The sequence below is a fragment of the Ziziphus jujuba genome, chromosome 8, assembly GCF_031755915.1.
Source record: "Ziziphus jujuba cultivar Dongzao chromosome 8, ASM3175591v1".
Classification (NCBI taxonomy): Eukaryota; Viridiplantae; Streptophyta; class Magnoliopsida; order Rosales; family Rhamnaceae; genus Ziziphus; species Ziziphus jujuba.
Window position 1 is genome coordinate 6,656,929 of NC_083386.1, and position 20,454 is coordinate 6,677,382.

General features: G+C 34.3%; 1 protein-coding gene, 1 long non-coding RNA gene and 1 pseudogene across 2 annotated transcripts; all 3 read left to right on the top strand.

Moving 5' to 3' along the window:
* The first annotated feature begins 1,693 nt into the window (after positions 1-1,693).
* Positions 1,694-19,937, top strand: LOC132805028 (uncharacterized). The gene is made up of 2 exons (XM_060819773.1): positions 1,694-2,238; positions 19,850-19,937. The coding sequence occupies exons 1-2, from the start codon at positions 1,694-1,696 to the stop codon at positions 19,935-19,937; spliced, it is 633 nt and encodes a 210-aa protein (XP_060675756.1).
* Positions 2,771-7,699, top strand: LOC112488808 (oxysterol-binding protein-related protein 1C-like; annotated as a pseudogene).
* On the top strand, positions 16,073-19,590 carry LOC125421687 (uncharacterized). Its single transcript, XR_007239997.2, has 3 exons — positions 16,073-16,490; positions 17,771-18,240; positions 19,024-19,590. It is a non-coding gene; the product is annotated as an uncharacterized LOC125421687 (long non-coding RNA).
* Positions 19,938-20,454: the final 517 nt, after the last annotated feature.

Sequence of the window (20,454 nt, forward strand, 5' to 3'; positions counted from 1 at the left end):
TAGCTATTACAAATTAATCAATAGAAAATACTATTTAATACTATTAGTGAATGATCACCAATAGAACTTATATGCCATATAGTAATTTAAAAGGTAAAGAATTTTCTTTTCAAATTTTTAGTATAAAAAATAATAAAATTATATTTTCAACTAAAATTTACTATAAAAGAAGATAGTCGTTATTAATGATAATAAATAGTAAGATTTTAATCAATATCATAGTAGTAATAAGTATGCTATAAATAACATTAAAGATTTAAATTAAATCAGATATTAAGAATTTGTTTCATGAATACAAAAGAGTGGCAAAAACCACTGTTTTCACTTGTACAATGATCTAGAGTTTGAATTAGTTCCCTAGATTCACAATATCAAAAAAATAAAAATAAAAATTAAAGAATTGAAAAGTTAGGCATATATGTTAATCTTGCACGATAGCTTATATACAATTTTCCTGAAAAATCTCCATTTGTTGTTGAAGCTTGTTAGAGATTTGCACAATAAACATTTGTAGTTGTAATTGTAACAATATATCTTCTGAATATACCATTAATTCAAAGCCATTAGTCAATCAACAGATAAGGAATTACACAGGGTTCAAGAAAATATATGAAATAAAATTGGTCCACATTCAAACCTCTGTACTTCTACGGCGAATGTGCGAAGAAATAAAAAAATTAGATGTAACCCAAATATCAAAATCAGATATTATAGCTGCACTTTTGCAAGCTGTGGAAAAGGGAAATTTTGACCTTGTTAAAAGTATATAAAAGTCGAGTCCAGATCTAGCGGAGACCCAGGATTCCCATGGAGGAACATATTTATGGTTACAATTTGTTGTCGCCAGGCAAAAATTTTTAGCCTTATTCATGGAGTTGGCTCCAAATTAACAGCAACAAATCGTCTAGATCTATATAGAGACAACATGCTACATATGGCTGGCTTTTTATTGCCTCACCCACAACTTCATCGTATTTCAGGAGCTGCTTCACAAATGCAGAGAATTACAATGGTTTAAGCTACCTAATATAAATATATATATATATATATATATTTCTTTAGCCAAATGCTTTAAAATGTATTTAATATAACCATGCATTTTCAAAGACACAATCTAGTTGGAAAACTGTTATTTTCTCTAGCAAAATTTTAGTTCTTAAAATCATTATTTAATAAAATAATAATTTTGTAATTAAATTGTCTTTATAGGAGCAACAATCATTAATTACTAGTTGGGTAATTCAAATAAAGATCATTTGTATTTTTGTATCCTTTAATTTGGGAAAGCTAAATTTGCATCCCTTCACTTTAAAACATTTAAATTTAAATTTTCAAATTAAAATTTGTTACATTTTGGGACAACTAGATATTTTGACTAGCAACAGTCTCCATCCCACATAAACAACAATTTGTTGTTATCTAGTTTCGTCATTGTGATTTAAACCCTCTATTAGTTTAAAATTTTTACATTTTAGTACCCACTAATTATTAACATCCTTAACCAAATAAATAAATAGCTAAATAAATGATTGGACTAAAATATATATAACAATTAAAATTGAAGGGGCTCTAAAATGTAACTTCTCCGACTCATATAGGGCTCAAATAAAGTTATTAATTATATATTTTGCTATAACATTTGATATATATATATATATATCTTTTTTCTGTCAATTAAATTAATTAAAGACAAATGTTCATACTGTATGTATATAGGAGTTGGTGTCAGTTGTACCTCCATGGACATGCGGACACACAAAACTCACAGTTCTTGACACCAAGACAACTATTTACAAGAGAACACGAACAATTGTTATCTGATGGAGAAAAATGGATGAAAGAGACAGCGACCTCATGTACTGTTGTTGGTGCACTCATTGTTGCAATCATGTTTGCTGCAACATTCACTGTTCCCGGTTGGAATGATGAAAGAACTGGTTACCCAAAGTTTCTTGACAAAATATTTATGCTCTTCATCATATCAGATGCAATCTCACTTTTCTCTTCTACTACTTCAGTTTTGATGTTCCTGGGAATCCTCACTTCAACATATGCTGAAGATGATTTCCTCAAATCTTTGCCTAAGAAGCTTGTGATTGGTCTTGGCATACTTTTCCTCTCCATTGCTGCGATGATGATATATTTTTGTGCTGCTGTTTCCGTGATGCTTGATGAGAAGAAATCTTGGATTGGGTTTTTTATAATTTCTCAAGCTAGTATTCCAGTTTTTCTTTTTCTTTTTTTTTTCCTTATTTTATTTAATTTTCCTTGAAGATTTATGAAGTTGCTATAAGGGGTTATTGTAACAAGGATATGTGACATTTGAGGGGAAAGTAGAAAGTATATATATATATATTTTTATACTGTTCTATTATGTTCAACGAAGATGTTCATATATAGTGATGTTATTCGAATACACGTAATTCATAAATATATATATATATATATATATATGTATTGAAAACAAATATAACTCATAAAAATATTATTTCTAATTATGTATGATCCAGCGTGAAAGAACCATTAATTTCCACCTGAGCAGCCTTCATTGTTTTTTGGCTAAAACATGGAATTCATTGAAGGGGAATTAGGCCCAATACCCTTTTTTAAAGGGCTGTAACGATATTTGCCCTTCTTATCTCAAATATTTTTGTTTTACCCTTTAATTTTTCAATATTTCTAGATTACCCTTTTCAAATATAAAAGAAAAGGAAAAAAAACTAATGAGACGTATTCCATTTTTTCTCTAACTTGGACGAAGCACGAAGTAAAGAGGAAGAGAAAGTGAGAGAGAATCAGGTCGTTGCTAGCGATCGGAGGCAGAGAGAGATTAGCACCATTTGAATCGAAGATGGAGAGAAGCCACCTTAAGTCGCCGATTGAGGATTCGAGAAGGTTTGCGCTTTTTGGAAATCGACAGTGGCTGTGTGGCGAAAACCTGATGGAGAACACCGTTGTGCTTTCGCTTACGGACCAAAGTGAGGGCACGATCGAAACTCCAACACAAAAGAAGCATTTTGGGTGAGTTTTCATTTCATAAGAAAAAAAAAATACACATTATAACTTTTTGTTTCCCTCCCCATTTTTTGTCTTTCCTGTTCTTCTTTTCTCTCTTGTTTCTGACATTTTTTCTGAACCATGGCAATTTCAAGCTACATTGTCCTCGGGTATCTCCTATAATTTCTCATCAATTTCTCACTTGAATCGGGTATTGCTTCAAAAAATTTTCAAAACCCATGCAATTTATTATTATTTTTTTTTTGTTAGGGCATGGAAATAGAAGAAACTATGATTTGAAGCTCAGTCCAATGGGGTTCCTTATAAAAGGAGGTTTGGTGAGCCTTCAAACGCTAACCTATAGTTCTGCTTCAAACAAATTTCATACTAGGAGCACTTTCGCTAGTTTTATATAAATCATTTGTATTTAAAAGCTAGACACAATGTGGTATGCATATTTCATCTTAAACGTAAATGCATATATCGCACTCAAGCATTACTATACATAGTTTGAAAAGGAAAATTGATGACATTATTATGGTATGTGCTACAGTGACAATAAAAAGGATAGCTTTATAAATTTTGGAGAGAGCAATAGGAGTTATTGTGAGAGAAAAGGAAGTTCATGCTTATTTTTATGATATTAAGACCAGTAATTATTTTCACATAAAGATGACTACCTCAGCCAAAATAGTGTAGAATATATAGCTGGCAATAGCTGAATTTAGGGTAATCCTCTATAAAAAGTAGCCCTGTAAGTACTAGATTGTGAGGGAGGAAAGGAGGAAGAACAAATGGTACCCAGGTTTAATCTATCTTGTATACTTCCTTTAACAGACTCTGGACATTCAAAACCTTGTGCATACATACTGAATATTCTTCATCTTTTTGGTGTCAGGTCAGTCATCATCGATTGATTGTTGCTTGCCACTGTGAGGGTAAAGGATGGAAATTTTGGCATGATAGCAATTTGAAGAGTAAATTTTAAGATCACTCAATTCAGCTTGATCATGTTGTTCTTTTAACGATGGAATTTGACGACAGAGAAATTTTTCAATGGAGTAAGGTAATGACTAATGATTCGACTAATATTCCCTTAACCAAAAAGAAATATTTTTTATATTATTTATTCTTTGTTGTGTTTGTGTTCTTTTTTCTGCCAGGTTACAACATCAATTAACAACCTTATATTGGAAAAGCTCTATTGTGACCACTGTAGTACAATGCGTATACAGGGGAATCATAACTATTCTTGCAAGCTGAAATTCAAGGAGCAATCTATCATTGACCAAAATCCTCACCAGGTATTCTTTCTTTATCTTTTAATTTTCAAATGCTTTACTTGCATATAGTTTTATATGGATATTTGGAGGTCTTCTTGGATGACTAAAAAAAAGCATGGCAATTTTTTTTCTCTAGGAACGTAATTTGGCATAACTTCTTCAATTGTTTGGTTTGTTTCTTTGTGGAATGAGATATAATTATGTTGTTTAATAACTTTAATTTAATTTGACTGAAATTATACTAGGTAGAGGCTATCAAATTATTGAAATCTCTCTCCATATTTGTTGACAAAGGATTTATTTTATTTCATTTTATTTTTTTGAAAGCCTAATATATAATAAAGTCTGGACAGCCTATAATCCCATTATATTGGATATATAATTCCTTTAGTTTCTGAATATGATGATACCAACTTCAAATCCTTCAAAGGGGTTGGAGTTGACGGCAACAAAAATTTTTATTAGTTAATCCTTTATGGGAGTTGAAGTTGTCTACAAGAACAATATGTATGGATTATGAGAGGCGGAGCATGAATCATTTTCTTACCCCTTTGGTTTTATTTTGCTTCTAGAAGAAAGCCTATTTTTTTATTTTTTTAAAATAAATACATCAAACCAAATGATTCTATTTTTGGGTGAACAGAATGGATTGAGGGTATAGATTCAGTTAATAAGTACTATAATATTGTTAACAAGCTTAAGGATTGTTCTTTTAAAATTATTGCTGTTTTCTTTTTCGATCAGGTACATGGTTTAGTTCAAGATAGAAACGGAAAAACGATAGCAATACTATTTGGAAAATGGGATGAGAGCATGCATTATGTGGATGGAAATTGTTCTGGGAAGGGAAAAGGATTGGAGTCTTGACCTGATGCCCAGTTGCTTTGGAAGCGGAGCAAGCCACCCCAGTTTCCTACAAGATATAACTTGCCACACTTTTCCATCACCATGAATGAACTCACCCTTGGATTAAAGGTAGTTTCGATGACTTCATTACTATTACTTAATGCCCTGGTTTGAAACACTGCACTGGAACATTTTTTCTTTCTTTTTTTCTTTTTCCCAATTGCATTTTTAGCATGGACATGAATTGATGACAAGAGATTTTAGAACATGCAAACAAAATAAAATCATTCAAGTGCTTTTAATTTTACTATTGTGTGAGTGGAGGAGGACTTCTTAATCTTGATTTTAGTTGCAGGAAAAGTTGTCCCCTATAGATTTAAAGCTCAGGCCTGATCAAAGGTATCTAGACATTGATTGCTACAACTTTTTATCCCTTGCCACAGGTAACATACATTTAAGTAACCGTTGTTGTTAAATTATTCATTTAAGTTATAATTTCCTGAAGCTTGTATCCCGAGGTACATAAAAACATGTTGATTATCATGTTTTCTTTGCAGCTTGAGAGTTAGTTGGCTTCTAGGAAACCAGAAATACTACTTCGGCTGGGGAAACTAGAAAAGCATATGTGGATGCAAAGAGGCTGGGGACTTTCTAGAAAGAGTTCTTATGGAGAAATACTACTTCGGCTGACATATAAAGCATATGTTGAGGATGAAGAGGATGACAAAGCTGAGGCAGAATCCACTAACATTGATGCTTTAGATTGTGAAAGAAAAAACAAAGTATTCTAAAGAAGCAGATAAAGAGTCATTCATGGATGTCTTAGCTACTTTAATTGTGAGTGAAGAATTTCGAGGAATAGTAGCGTCAGAAACCGGAACTACCAAAATATTGAATAATGCTTCAACGGTAGAATCAAGAATATCAAGATTGCTTGGTCTTAATGATGAATTCGCACCCCAAGATTCAAACAATAGTTCAGAACGTCCCAAGGTAATTCTTTGACATTACTTTTAGTTTAATGCTGGTTTGTAAGTTCATTTTTTGTTTTTTGTTTTTTTGTTTTTTTAGGTTGTTATGCAACATCTAACATTTGATTGAAATATTAGTTGTATTGTGGTCTAAATATTGCTTGAAAGAGGAATGTAAAAGGACATAAACCGTATCAGACAACTTGTCAGTACACAGCTTGTGTATATTTCTACGTGTCTGCATGCAATGCTCTGCTTGTGTAGTTTCAATACACACTAATCAAACAATGATGCAATGATTGTAGGCAAACACTTAAATTGACAGAGGAAACTGCAAGCGATAAGCTGGAGAGTTTTCGTGCAGTAAAAAAGGTACTGTGAACTTCAAATGAAAATTCTATATGATAATAAGTGGTAATGGTTGAAAACTCTATATGATATCTGTGAACTTCAAAAGAGGTATCTCTGACATTGTCATTTATGCACATGAATGGTAATGGTTCTTAAGTTGTATTGCATGGGCACAACCTGATCTTGAAGCAAGCATGGCAAATTTCACCATATAAAGATAAATAAAGTGTTTTCCAATTTCAAATGAACTTTGACATGGATATGCTAATTCCTAGTTTAGCAACCACTTTCAAAAGCTAGCATGACATTCTATGCATAACAAATTCCAATATATCAAGAGAAATAAAGGGTTTTCCACTTTTAAAATGAACTTTGACATGGATATGTTAATTCCTACTTTATTAACTACTTTCAAATGTTCTTGTTAAAAAGTGATATAGTTGAAAACGCTATACTGCAGTAAGTGCTAATCTATTTTATTTTTCCTTTTTATTATCATTATTATTATTATATTTTTTCAAGTCTTGCAAAGTAATTTTGTTTGCTTCATTTTGCAGGTCCTCAAGGGTTATATTGCACTTGGGAATGCTCAATTTCCTAATGGAACCAATGGTATTTTATTTTATTTTTTAAATTATGTATTTCATTTTAAGTGAACTGTATTGACTATATTCTTGTAAGATTGTGTGATAGGAAGGTACATGTTCATTTTCCTACAGGTAATGCCCTAGACATTCTTGCTTGAGTTCCACTATAGAAAAATGGTCTTGATTATCGGCACGGTACAGGCCACGGAATTGGGTCTTACCTTAATGTTCATGAAAGCAAGTATGTTTTACTACTTTCCTCTATTATTACTGGGTATGAGCTATTGCCTCAATTATTAGATTTGAACCTTTATACTTCTTTATGGATACTTTAGGTATTTAATTATTTTCTTTGAAACTTGTATGCTAAATATTGTAACTAACCGTAGATATTTCGTTTGATTTCATCCAGGTATCAAATTGGTCTCCATTATAGTGGAGGTGCCCCGTATGCTTTTAATGCTGTCACTAAAGTTTGGCATTATACCAATTGTGGTGCCAGTTGGTGTTCGAGATTTTGACATTGATGGGGAACTTTGGGTCAAATTAGGATTGATACCAACAGAGCCTTTTGTAGGAGTTGTAATATTATCTAGATTTTATTCATAAAACACTTGTACATTTTTCTCTTGCTAATTTAGGTTTAGTTTTTAGTTTTTCTACATGATTCTTATGTCAAGATGAAGTGTAAGGACCCAATTTCATTATTAAATTCTCCATATTGTTTGAGATGTGGAAAAGCAAGAAATAAAAAGGATGAGAATTTAAGTAGATGGATTTCCTTGTGTCCATGCAATTGCAGCTTGTAAGCATCGACATATTTCTCCATATTTCCTTTGCTCGGCGCATTACTCAGTTGACTCACTCCGTGATGCATATTCAGAAACCATATATCCACTTGGAGATAAATGTCAGTGGCATGCTCCAGATGATGTCATAAACCAGGTTGTACTTCCACCTCAAATTGGTAAACAGTCAGGAAGACCGAGAAAGAAGAGGATTCAATCTCAAGGAGAGGAACGTCATCAATATAGATGTTGGAGGTGCAAACAGGTTGGTCACAGCAGCCGATCATGCTCCGCCGCCGTACCTCTTGATAGAACTACCAACCAACAGCACCACTGAAACGAAGGCCCATCAATTGCGTGATGCTATATTCAGACAATGGGGCCATGTTATGCGGTATGCATGTGTATGCAATGTAGTTAGGAATGCAATTAGTTGCTCAACCACATAACATGTGTTTTGGCATAATAGACGTTGGCTTTATGTGTTCTTTTGTTGTCAAATTCATCTGTCGTATTGTTTTGATAACATATCATTCCGTGTTTAGTTTTTGGTTCAGTTGTTTGTATGTTTCTTACTATTGCATGGATGATATTACTGATCAATGGTAACGATCGATGCATCATCGATAATTGACATTTGTACACTGTCGTAAAAGAATCACCACAATTCCATCCGGCAACTTCAATCATGTGTGTTCCAACCAATAACATGCTAAATGTAGCATTATTAATGATAAATTTTGAAAAGTAAGCGATCAAACGGCATTAAAAAATGACAACGTTCAATTTGTTTTTGAATCAAAAATTACCGAAGGTTTCGTCGGTAATTACCGAGACCCCCATGGCAATCACATTTTACCAATTGTTTGGGCCCCACAAGTCCCATAATGTGTGTTGAATGCAAAAACATGCAGAATATTCTAAAATTATCCTAAGGAGAGAAAATCCCAAAATTGCTTAAAATTTTCTCAAATTTTCCAAAAAAATACGATGACTGGAGACCTTCGGTAATTCCTAACGAAACCTTTGGTAATTTTTCCGGAGGGTATATGTTGGCTACCGACGTTTTCATCGGGAATTACCGAAGGTCTACAAACATCTTATTTTTTTGGAAAATTTGATAAATTTTCAAGCAATTTTGGGATTTTTTCTCCTTAGGATAATTTTAGAATCCATATTCTGCATGTTTTTGCATTCAACATACATTATGGGACTTGTGGGGCCCAAAAAATTGGTAAAATGTGATTGCCATAGGGGTCTCGGTAATTACCGACGAAACCGTCGGTAATTTTTCCAGAGGGTATCTGTTGGTTACCGATGTTTTCATCGGGAATTACCGAAGGTTTACAGTCATCGTATTTTTTTGGAAAATTTGACAAATTTTCAAGCAATTTTGGGATTTTTTCTCCTTAGGATAATTTTAGAATCCATATTCTGCATGTTTTTGCATTCAACACACATTATGGGGCTTGTGGGGCCCAAAAAATTTGTAAAATGTGATTGCCATAGGGGTCTTGGTAATTACCGACGATACCTTCGGTAATTTTTCCAGAGGGTATATGTTGGTTACTGACGGTTTCATTGGGAATTATCGAAGGTCTATAGTCATCGTATTTATTGGGAAAATTTGAGAAATTTTTAAGCAATTTTGGGATTTTCTCTCCTTAGGATAATTTTAGAATCCATATTCTGCATGTTTTTGCATTGAACACACATTATGGGACTTGTGGGGCCCAAAAAATTGGTAAAATGTGATTGCCATAGGGGTCTTGGTAATTACCGATGAAACCTTCGGTAATTTTTCCAGAGGGTATATGTTGGTTACCGATGTTTTCATCGGGAATTACCGAAGGTCTACAGTCATCGTATTTTTTTGGAAAAGTTAAGAAATTTTTAAGCAATTTTGGGATTTTTTTCTCCTTAGGATAATTTTACAATCCATATTCTGCATGTTTTTGCATTTAACACACATTATGGGACTTGTGGGGCCCAAAAAATTGGTAAAATGTGATTACCATAGGGGGTCTCGATAATTACCGACGAAACCTTCGGTAATTAAATATTTTTGAAAATTGGAGAACATTTTCGGAACATTTGGGGGCATTGATGAATGTATAATTTGCATGTTATTGCAAGAAACACCCCATTAGCTGAGTATTTGGAGAAAAAAAAATGTTAATTCATATTACCAAAAGAGTTTCTGTAATTACCGATGGTGAATCGAGAATTATCGATGCACCATCGGTAATCATCTTTGCTTTAATTTTGACCACTACCGAGGGTCTTCTTTTCTCTTTTTTTTTTTTTTTTCAAAGGTTATCATTACTAGAGATAGGTTCAGCATATTAAGATAACATTAGTATAGAGTGTCATTGTAACACCCCGTCTCGAACCATGTCGGAATTTTTGCACGTTGACCGTTGACCGAAGGGGTCAAAAGTTGACTTTTTGACCCGGTTGGAATTTTAGGTTGACTGAGGTACCGTTACGAAGTACACTTTGGCACGAATTCGTAGACTGGTAGTACGTTGAAACGGAGCTACGGTTTGAAAATTATGGGCAAAACAAGTTGGGGTCCAAACTGTCCAAGGGGTGCTGGAGTTGACTTTTTATTCATGCAAGGTTGAGCTTTGACTCATGCATGGTTGTGAAGTGCTCGTCGATACAAGTCCGTAGACTAGCGGCACGTCCGATTTGGACATGTGGTTTGAAAGTTATGGACCTGTAGAGTTTTTCAAATACTGTATTATTTTAATATTATTTTTAAACGCGTAATGATGTGCCACATGTGACTTAATGAAGGTGACCATGTGTCACCATGTTGAGAAGCCACATGTCAACCATGTGTAAAAATCAAATTATTTTTATTATTATTTTAAATAATAATATTATTATGTAATTTTCTAATTATTTTTATTTTATTTTATTTTTCTTTTCCTTTTTCTTTTTCTTTTCTTTTTCTTTTTCTTTTCTTTTTCCCCATGTGGAAAACACCCTTCCCTTTCTTTTCCTTTCCTCCCTTCTTCTTCCCCGAGCCCGACAGAGACAAAACGCACAGCTTTCTCTCCCACACGCCGGCGAGCTCACCAGCCAAATTTGGCTGCCGACCGGCCGGCGACGCGCCCAGATCGGGCCGGTGAAGCCGGCGGCGGCCGGTTATGTTTTTCCGGTGATTTCGCCGTATTCCGGCTAGCCCAGTCCGAATTAAACCTCCTCTTCCCCTATTTTGGGTCCTCTGAGTTCAAATATGGCCTCTAATCTCAAAAATTCGAAGCGGTTTGCAAGATACGAGGAATTGAAAACCGACCGAAGCTTTCCGGCCAAATTTCGGCCACCTCCGGCGGAATTGGGGTCGATGGAGACCAGATTTGTAATCCTCGTCGCTCAAGCTTCGATTCAGTATATTATTCGACCATTTTGGTTAACGTTTGTGTTTGACCCTCCGGGTACCGGGTATTATTTACCTGATTAAAATATTAATTTATTTGACTGTGTGTGAATTGTGTTCTAGGAGCACCGATGAGTTGTGGAATTGATCCCATGGTGGATCATGGTTTAATTGCGTGCTCCAGGTGAGTGACCCACCTTCAAATTAATTTCGGGAATTAAATTGTGATTACTATGTGTGATTTGAATATTTGGAATTTAATTTTTATGTGCCAAATATTTATTTGATTTATTATGGAATTATTGGTGAATTTATTGGATTAAAGAAAATATGCATTATATAAATTTATGCCATGTGAAATTATTTTATGGTTTTGAGAATTTTGAAATTCTTGTGGTTTTAATACTAAATTGGGCATGATTTGATTTTCAAATATTTCAAGGAAAATATTTGTTTATGTTGGTGACTCCAATTTTTATAAAATATGCCCATGGAATATGATGAGATTTAATTATTATATTTCGAGAAATTATTTATGCTATTGGGAAAATGTGAATATTTGAATTGGTGGATTTGGGAGTTGGTGGATTTGAAAATCATGGAATTTATGGTATTGATTATAAAGAAATCGTGGAGAATTTTCCGAGTTCAAGCGGATGGAATATACCCGCTGTGTTTATGCAAAGGTGTGAGTTTTGTTATATAAATTCAATATGTGGATTTTATGATTTTTAGATGCACCGTGCACGTACTGGTGTTCTGTTTATATGTGATATGGTTAGTGTGCACACGGTTGTGATTAGCGCGCAGGTGGGTGTGAGGAGCGCGTAGGTGATATTATGAGGTTGTCCTGTGGTTGCCATCGGATGAGGGTAGGCCACCCCCCATGGCCGGGACACCAGGTTAGCAGCGGCGCAGTGGGATGCCACGCGACCGTATGCCGGTTTCTTTCTATAACCTCCTGTCTGGCGGTACCTTGGGACGCTGGGTACTGTTGCCGCCACTGGTATATAGTGGGTGCATCAAGTGATTTCAGAATTGGGATTTTAAAATAAATATTTTGAAACTGTATTGGGATTAAAAATATAATTATTACCGTTTCTGGTATTTATTTGATGTCTTGGTTTTCGGGGAATTCTAACAAAGGGTTTTGTGAAAAGGTTTTAAAAGGGAAACTTTTCCAACCGAGAGAATTGTAAGGGTTTTGAAAGAAATTATTATTTCCAATTTATTATTATTTATCTACTTATTACTGTGGTATTATATTGTATAGTAGATAGGGTCACTCACTGAGATGATTAGCATCTCACACTCTTAAATTCTGTTCCCCTACGCCTAGGTTGGAGACGTTGATTGTCCGGGGCGAGCCCAATGTCTCAGTTCGTTGCCGAAGGTTCAAGAAGTTTTTCTTCCCTTTTTCCTCTCTGTCTTGTATTGCTTCCTTATTTGTCATTTTATAAATTCCACATTTATTTGTATAATGCTTTGTATACTGTATTGGACGTGTTGTGATTATTTATGCATTGAGTTGCTGTTATATCTTGAAGTGCTGTAATTTGTGGAAACAAATTGTAGTAATGTGGGAGGAATAAGGGGATGAATTTTTGAAGTGTGTTTTCAGTGCAGGTAATTTGTGGTAAATCCATCCCTTAGGGGAGGCTCTGTCGGATTTTCCATTGGAGGGTCCGGTAGGGTTTTCCTGGGATCAGGGCTTGTCTAGGGTTCCGGGGAAGAATTCTGGACGGGTCCTGACAGTCATAACATTAAACATACGATCTACATTGAAAGTTTATTAAAGTACAAATCAACAGCATATTTTTTTCTAAAAAACATAATGTCTTGCGGGCCAAATGAAGGATTCTCCTCACTACTCTTGTATTCAATAAATTTCAAAGCGTAGACGCCACAATCACCCTTGCAGAATAGCATTAATGATTAGCATTAATGAAAACCAACCACATGTATTTTCACACGTAACCACAATAAAACAGCAGCAATAGAAGTTGTTTGAAATGATAACACATTCATACCCATTATCTTGGCGGGCTTCATCTTTGATCATGGTCATCGTGAATGGATCTAAAGTGGGAGGCACATCCGGATTCTTCTCGTAATGTCCCCCATCCCTCAATAGGTAAGGCAGCATATACGTAAGGCATTCCGCATTCTTCAACTCTTTATTCTGGACATATTTATTTCCCATATTTGGATCGTATAAATCAATATGTTGGCCTTTCAAGTCCACACATGCTGCCAACCAATGTGCGCCTCCATTGTTGACAGGGATGTACACCTGCAAATTAGAACATAACCTCATTATCCACAAAATGGGAAACTTAGTGAGAATTTTTTTAAATATATGTAGGAACTTACATAATCACATTTCCGCCACGGCACGCTAGGTTTGGGTGACTTCCCACACACATAGCTACAAAGGGTCGCATCACATGAATATGTGCTACGAGATGCCCTCCATATGGGATAACGCCCTTTGATGGATGACTGCCAAATAATGAAATATATACAATATAAGATATCATTAATATAACATTAAGCAATGCAGTAACATATCATCTTACCCAAAATAACATGTCTAATATGGCATAGGTGTTGGTGAACATCTTCTCATTCTCAAACCGCCTTTTTTGTATGAAATACAAAATAGTGTCAATATGCTGCAAAACCCCATTAAAGGAAATAAGTAACAAGTGCGAGGTGATACAGTCATCGTATTGTTTTTGGCCAATTTGAGAGCTTTTTAAGCAATTTTGGATTTTCTCTCATTACGATTATTTGATAATCCATATGTTGCATGGTTTTTCATTTAACACGTAAGAGGACTTGTGGGGCCCAAAAAATTGGTAAAAAGTGATTGCCATAGGGGTTTCGGTAATTATCGATGAAACCTTCGGTAATTTTTCCAGAGAATATATGTTGGTTACCGAGGGTTTCATCGGGAATTACTGAAGATCTACAGTCATCGTATTTTTTTCACTTTAAGCAACCAAGGCAGTCAAGTTGTTGATAATGGATCATTCATTGGTGCAGGTGACCTTTTAGACTTTTAACCTTCTAAGACCTGGGCATAAAAGATTTCTTTTCTGGTTTTCTATGAAGTTGAACTAGGTTTGTGTATGTTTTTATGCGATTGTGCAGGAGTCTTTTTGGCATTGTTTGCTAGGTCTATGCAGAGGGTGAAGAAACTTGATAAATTTGAGAAGATGATATGATCTTCCAATATTCAAGTGTACAAAAAAAATTATTTTTATTCCATTTCAAAAATGTAATTTTATCCAACAATATAGTATAATATTTTACTTATAGATCCATTGTAGATATACCCATAATCTTTTATCCAACAAATATAATGTTTTACTTATAGATCCATAGTAGATATACCCATAATCTTTTATCCAACAAATAAATGATTGAATTGAGAATGGCTTCATAACCAATTTTTTTTCTAGGAAAATAAATTATTTGAGTTGAGAATGGCTTCATAACCAATTTTTTAGTGGGAAATTGCTTTTCAGTGCAAGAGAAGGAAGATGGCATTTTCACATCACTATGTATATTGACCCACATCGACACTACAAACCATCCACTTATTTGACTTGTTCTTATTTTGTCTCTCTCTTTTTTCATCAGTTCCTTTCTCTTTTTTCTTTAACAGATTGATAATAGAAATTGCTCGTTAGATATAAAGACCTAGTTCTAGATGTATTACCAGTAAACGCTGAAGAATCAAATTGAAATTTAAGCAATAATTCAAGAGTAATCTAGTACGTAGAATGACTAGAGAAAGGATACAGAGCATGCAAGGCTTATGGTTTTTGATATAAAATGGCAAAATAAAAGAATGAAATACAAACTACATCTATATATTACTTTGCTTTGGGGCCTTCGCCACTTGGGCTCTTCGCCTCTATTTTCATTTTTGAATTAGAAAGAACGGGGCCTTACTTATTCTGTTCAGGGGGGATGAAAGACAAAGGAAGGGATCAGGGGACTTTATGATCAGAGAAAGAGTCCAATCATTCCAATTTTGGAAGGAAAGTTTTTGCATGGCCACGGGACATTCCACCACGCTTCTACATAAATCAAGGATCAACTCTTCATTCTTCATCGCCCATCCTTGTACCAAACACACAGAAAATGTGCCTTGAAAGCGATGGAAGTTGGAGGGGTGAAAGGGTTACCAACAATTGCCAAATATGCAACTTGAGGCATATGATTATCTGACAGTTACCCTCACAAAGCTTGCGACTGCATTCAGCTCTAATATGCTCAAACAAATTTTTGTTTTGTTTAAAATATAACAGGATATGTAAGTAATTTTTTTTTGTTTTAAGGTTAAAATAGATATTGAGGGGTAAAAAAAAAAAAGATATCAAATAAGGGGGCAAAAATCGTTAACCTCTCCCTCTGAGGGTATTGGGCCAAATTCCCCATTCATTGAAACCAAAAAAAAAAAAAAAAAAAAAAAAAAAAAAGACTAAACAGTTAAACAAATAGAGTCTATACACTCTTCTAACAGTCTAAAACAAAATCTACACTCAAAAAGCTTCTTCAAAATAGACTATTTGATAGTCCAAAATTGAGGTGGGCAACCATTCTAACATTATAGGATCACTTATCAATTGGGTTGCTCCCCAATAACTAACTAAATGGCCCAGTCTATTAGCAATTCTAGGGCCCAAACAATATTTTATTTTATTTTTTTAATCCTACATTCAAAGGTAAACGCACAAAACCTTCTTTATACACTCCTCTAACATTAAATTCCCAAAATGCGCTTATCATCATCGCCTTGTTACGTGAGAAAAATCGAAGGAATGAGATAAGGTTATTTTGGACTAAACGGATTTTAAATGTGGCAAGTAAGTACAGACACGTGTTTATCGGTGGGTGTCTGTGTGCGCTAAGGCTGTTGGTTGTAGGCTCTACAGTCTACCATGAAGCTTGAAGCTTTCAGCGCTTGCAACAATGGCGACGACTAGTGCTTCTCTCCTCCATCTTCTTTCCCCATCTTTCTTTCCTGTCTCTCTTCCAAAAACAGTCATTCCTTTCCCTCTCCTCCGTCTCAACAAAACCTATATTCTCATTCTTTCTACCATTGCACTTTTCCCACCGTTTCTCCGCGCCAAATTCCTCCTCACCGTCTGATGAGTATGTATGGCAAATGGGGTTTCAATTTTCTGACTGTAAGGTCCGAATCCAAACCCAGCATCAACAGAGAGCCTATGCTGCCTCCGTACAATTTACAGGTTCAACCAAAGGTCCGCAGTCCCTTTTTCATTTTTTGGCTCTCGGGATTGTTTTTTTCGTTGCTAATTGTGTTGCTACATGAAGTTCCAAATATTTTTGTATTAGTTTTTTGGCTTCTGCTGATTTTGTTACTGTGATTTGATATCTAATTCCAGTACAAATTGTTTTGTAGTTTTTCCATTTGCTATAAGAAGTTTGAGGAGAATTTAGCACAAACAATTTCACTACTCTGATTATTGTGTGTTTTTTAATTTCTCTCTGTTTTCTATAGGAATTCTCATGAATAAACAGATTGTGGTATAAATTATTATGTCAAAGTTCAGTTTTTTCATTGAGTATTCGGAGGGTTGAAAGACTTTAAAAACCTTTTTTCTATTGACCTTAGTAGAAGGGATGGTTCTGCTTCTCTATATAATCCAACAAGTCTTTTTGTTCCAAGGTGGATTTATTTTTCCAAAGTAAAGATGAGCAGAAGCGTTTCTAGCAGTCAAGAACCAGTTAAAAAGGACATTTCAAACATGGGATTTCAGACAACATCGATACCAGAGATTACATTTGCTCTAGTAGTGGTTACTCACATTATGGAAAATCATAACCAATTTCATTTCAATTCTTCCATATGCCTATGCGTAGATATCTCAATGAAATATTGGAAATGAGTATCTTTGTACATGGAAGGATCTAGTCTAGACGTAATAAGGTATGTTAGCCAAAACATTCATGCTCAATTTTCCAACTCGTACTGATAACATTTTAGAATTAAATAAGCAAATAAATAAATTGTTTCATTCTTGAACTGTATTATACATTCATAAATTTGCCTCATATAGATGGAATATTTGAGTGTTTCATTGCGAAACAAAGTGTTTCCTGGAATTTGCTTTTGCAGATATGCTTTGTTTCTTTGAGTTGAGTATAATTTTTGACCTTGGACTATGTTCACTACAAAATATTGTTGCAAACATAAATTAACTCGTATTTTTGTTTCTATTAAAATTTTGCCCCATCCTCGACACTGTTGTTCATCATTTTTATCTTTTACGTCTTTTTTTTTTTTTTTTTTTTTTTTTTTTGGTTATTAGATTTTGATTTCTTACGTTTTTCTTGAAGAACTGGCATTGTTTTCATTAACAAGTGGTATAGTATTTTATTTTATTTTTTTAATTTCACAATATATTTGCTGCCTTACATATCAAATTTCTTCCACTGATGATTGTTTCTGGTCTAGCTTTAAAAGAAAAGAATTGTTGCAGCTATCTAGTTAATCTTTTGGACTATAATACTCCTGCAGTTTTGCAGCTTGAAGATCTTAGGCTGGACATTCACAAGGAAGGGAAATGTCTTATTCATGCGGTTCAAAAGCTGGTATCTGGAGATCAATGTGAAGGGAGATTTGTATTTTGCAGGGATAACAAGAAGCCAAAGGAGTCTGGTAATGATGACTGATTCACAAGAGATGGAATGAATCCCAAGAGCTTGCTTCAAACTCTGATGATGAGGGCAGGGCACTCTCCTCCAAAATACAAAACCAAAAACCTCAAGACAAATGAGTTTAGAGCGCTGGTAGAGTTCAAGGGTATGCAATTTGTTGGAAAACCTAGTAAAAACAAGCAGGTTGCTGAAAGGGATGCTGCTGTAGAGGCATTGGCATGGTTAACTCATACTACTGACAACGGCCGAGATGAAGATGACAAATCCCCACCTGATGTGACTGACAACATGCTTAAACTTCTTGGGAAACATAGAAGTATTGCACAATAAGTAAGCAGATTGCCTCTTCATCTACATATATCCAAAGACTGAATGAATCATATCATAAGAATAATAAGGCCAAATCATTTGGAAGTCACATTCTGGGAAAATAAGAAGCTTCCAACTGAAGGGAAGAAAGTTTTCATTAAAACTCTTGGGAAGAATCAAGAATAAAGTAGTTCTTCAATTCGTACGTGTAATAGATCATACATAAATTAACAACCGCATTCAATCTCAAAATAATTTCAAACTCTCTCTCTAGTTGGAATAGAAATCCCCATGAATAATTAAGGCTCAAGGGTAACACTAATTTCTTAATTTTAACAATTGCCATGGAATCAGGTCCAAAACTAGAACTACTAAATTTACCAATTCCCATATATAAAATTGCATTTTCAGTAGAAAGAGAAGAAACACTTGAGATTGAGTTTCCTTCACTGCACCTCATTGCAAGCCTAGCCTACCATGTCTAACTACTCCAGTCTCTCAACATGAAAGAAATGTCTCTCATCCCTCATAAATTCTACATTTGATACCTTCGTGCAAATAAATATCATTTAACTGACTCTTTTATGGAATTATAGCCCAAATTCTTGCATTCTATACTTTGTGCATGCATATTCGATTTCAGAGACCTTGGTAGGCTTTTGTTCATATATTATATCAGTACTTTCAGTTGCATTGTGCTTACTTTAATTTAACAACTCTAAGATAATTCAGTTCTTACACTAAAAAATCATAACCATGATTGTTATTATTAGCATTCTATACTTAGTGCACATGCATATCCAGTCAGGTTGTTGCCGTGAAGAAGTTTCATGCAAATAAAGATGGCTGAATTTCTGAATATCTCAAAGCTTTTACGAGCGAGGGTCAGGTTGTTGCCGTGAAGAAGTTTCATGCAAATAAAGATGGCTGAATTTCTGAATACCTCAAAGCTTTTACGAGCGAGATTCGTGCATTAACACACATATAAGACATTGAAATATTGTGAAGCTACATGAGTTCTGTATACATCCACATCATTCACATTTGGTTTGTGAACTCTTGGAAGGAGGAAGTCTATGAAATTTACTAAGCAGTCAGGGAAAAGGAAGAGATTTTGACTGGACTAAAAAGGGTGAAAGTTGTGAACTTTTGGACTTTTTGTTTGCAGGAACATTTGGGCAACACTGAAGTGGCTCCAGTTTAGTTTTATCTTGGTCATTAATTTTTTTAAGGGTTATATATAATCCCATTTAATTTCCTCTAGTATAAGAGCTTTGCACTCTTGTTTATCAAATTTAAAATATATATTTATGAGTACCCTCGATTATTTCTTGATATATAAGAAAATGTACATGCTCTTCATAACTTCCATATCACTCTTTTCCTCTACAACTAGTTTGGTGTCGATGTTCCTCGGTATCCTTATTACATCATGTTACGCTGAACAACATTTCCTAAAATCGATCTTTGCCTAAGAAGATGATAGTAGGTCTTCCAACACTTTTTTCTATCCGTTGCAACAATGATGATAGCTTAGCTTTTAGTGCTTCATTTTTCATTATGCTTCATCAAAAGTCGTGGCTTGTTATACTAGTCATTTTGATAGTAGCTATTGTATATTGCGGTTAGCTTATTTGTATTTTCCTCTTCTCGTTGAAATTTACTTTTCTATTTATCGATCTCGTATTTTTGAGAGGAAAGTCAAAATTTGGCTGTAGGCAAGGTATATTGCACCTGCAAGTCCCAAGGGGACAAAGTCCCTAAATCTAAATGGAGACTTTTGAAGCGTATTATTTACTTGTAATTCTGTTTTTTTCTTGGAAAATGAGATGATGGGTTATTATAGCTATTATACTAGGGACAATAATTAAGGATGTGAAAGAACTTACAAGAACCATACACACATTCTCTCTGATCTCTCTCTCAAAAGATAATAATAATAATTATAATTATAATGAAAGAGAAAATAAAAAATCAGTTAAAAAAAATAAAAAAATAAAAAATAAAGAAACCATACACACACAGAGGTCCAATTACCCAAATGAGAACACTTAAAATAAATGGGCCTAGCCTGCGTGAGCTCGAGCCTAAAGCCCGATATAAGAATATAATAAAAATAAAAAAATAAAAAAAAATAAAAAAATAAAAATCTTATTAAATTAGCTTTCCAAGAAAAAAAAAAATAGTACCAATTTGTTAAAACACCGACTAAAAAAGTTAACAACATATTATTTT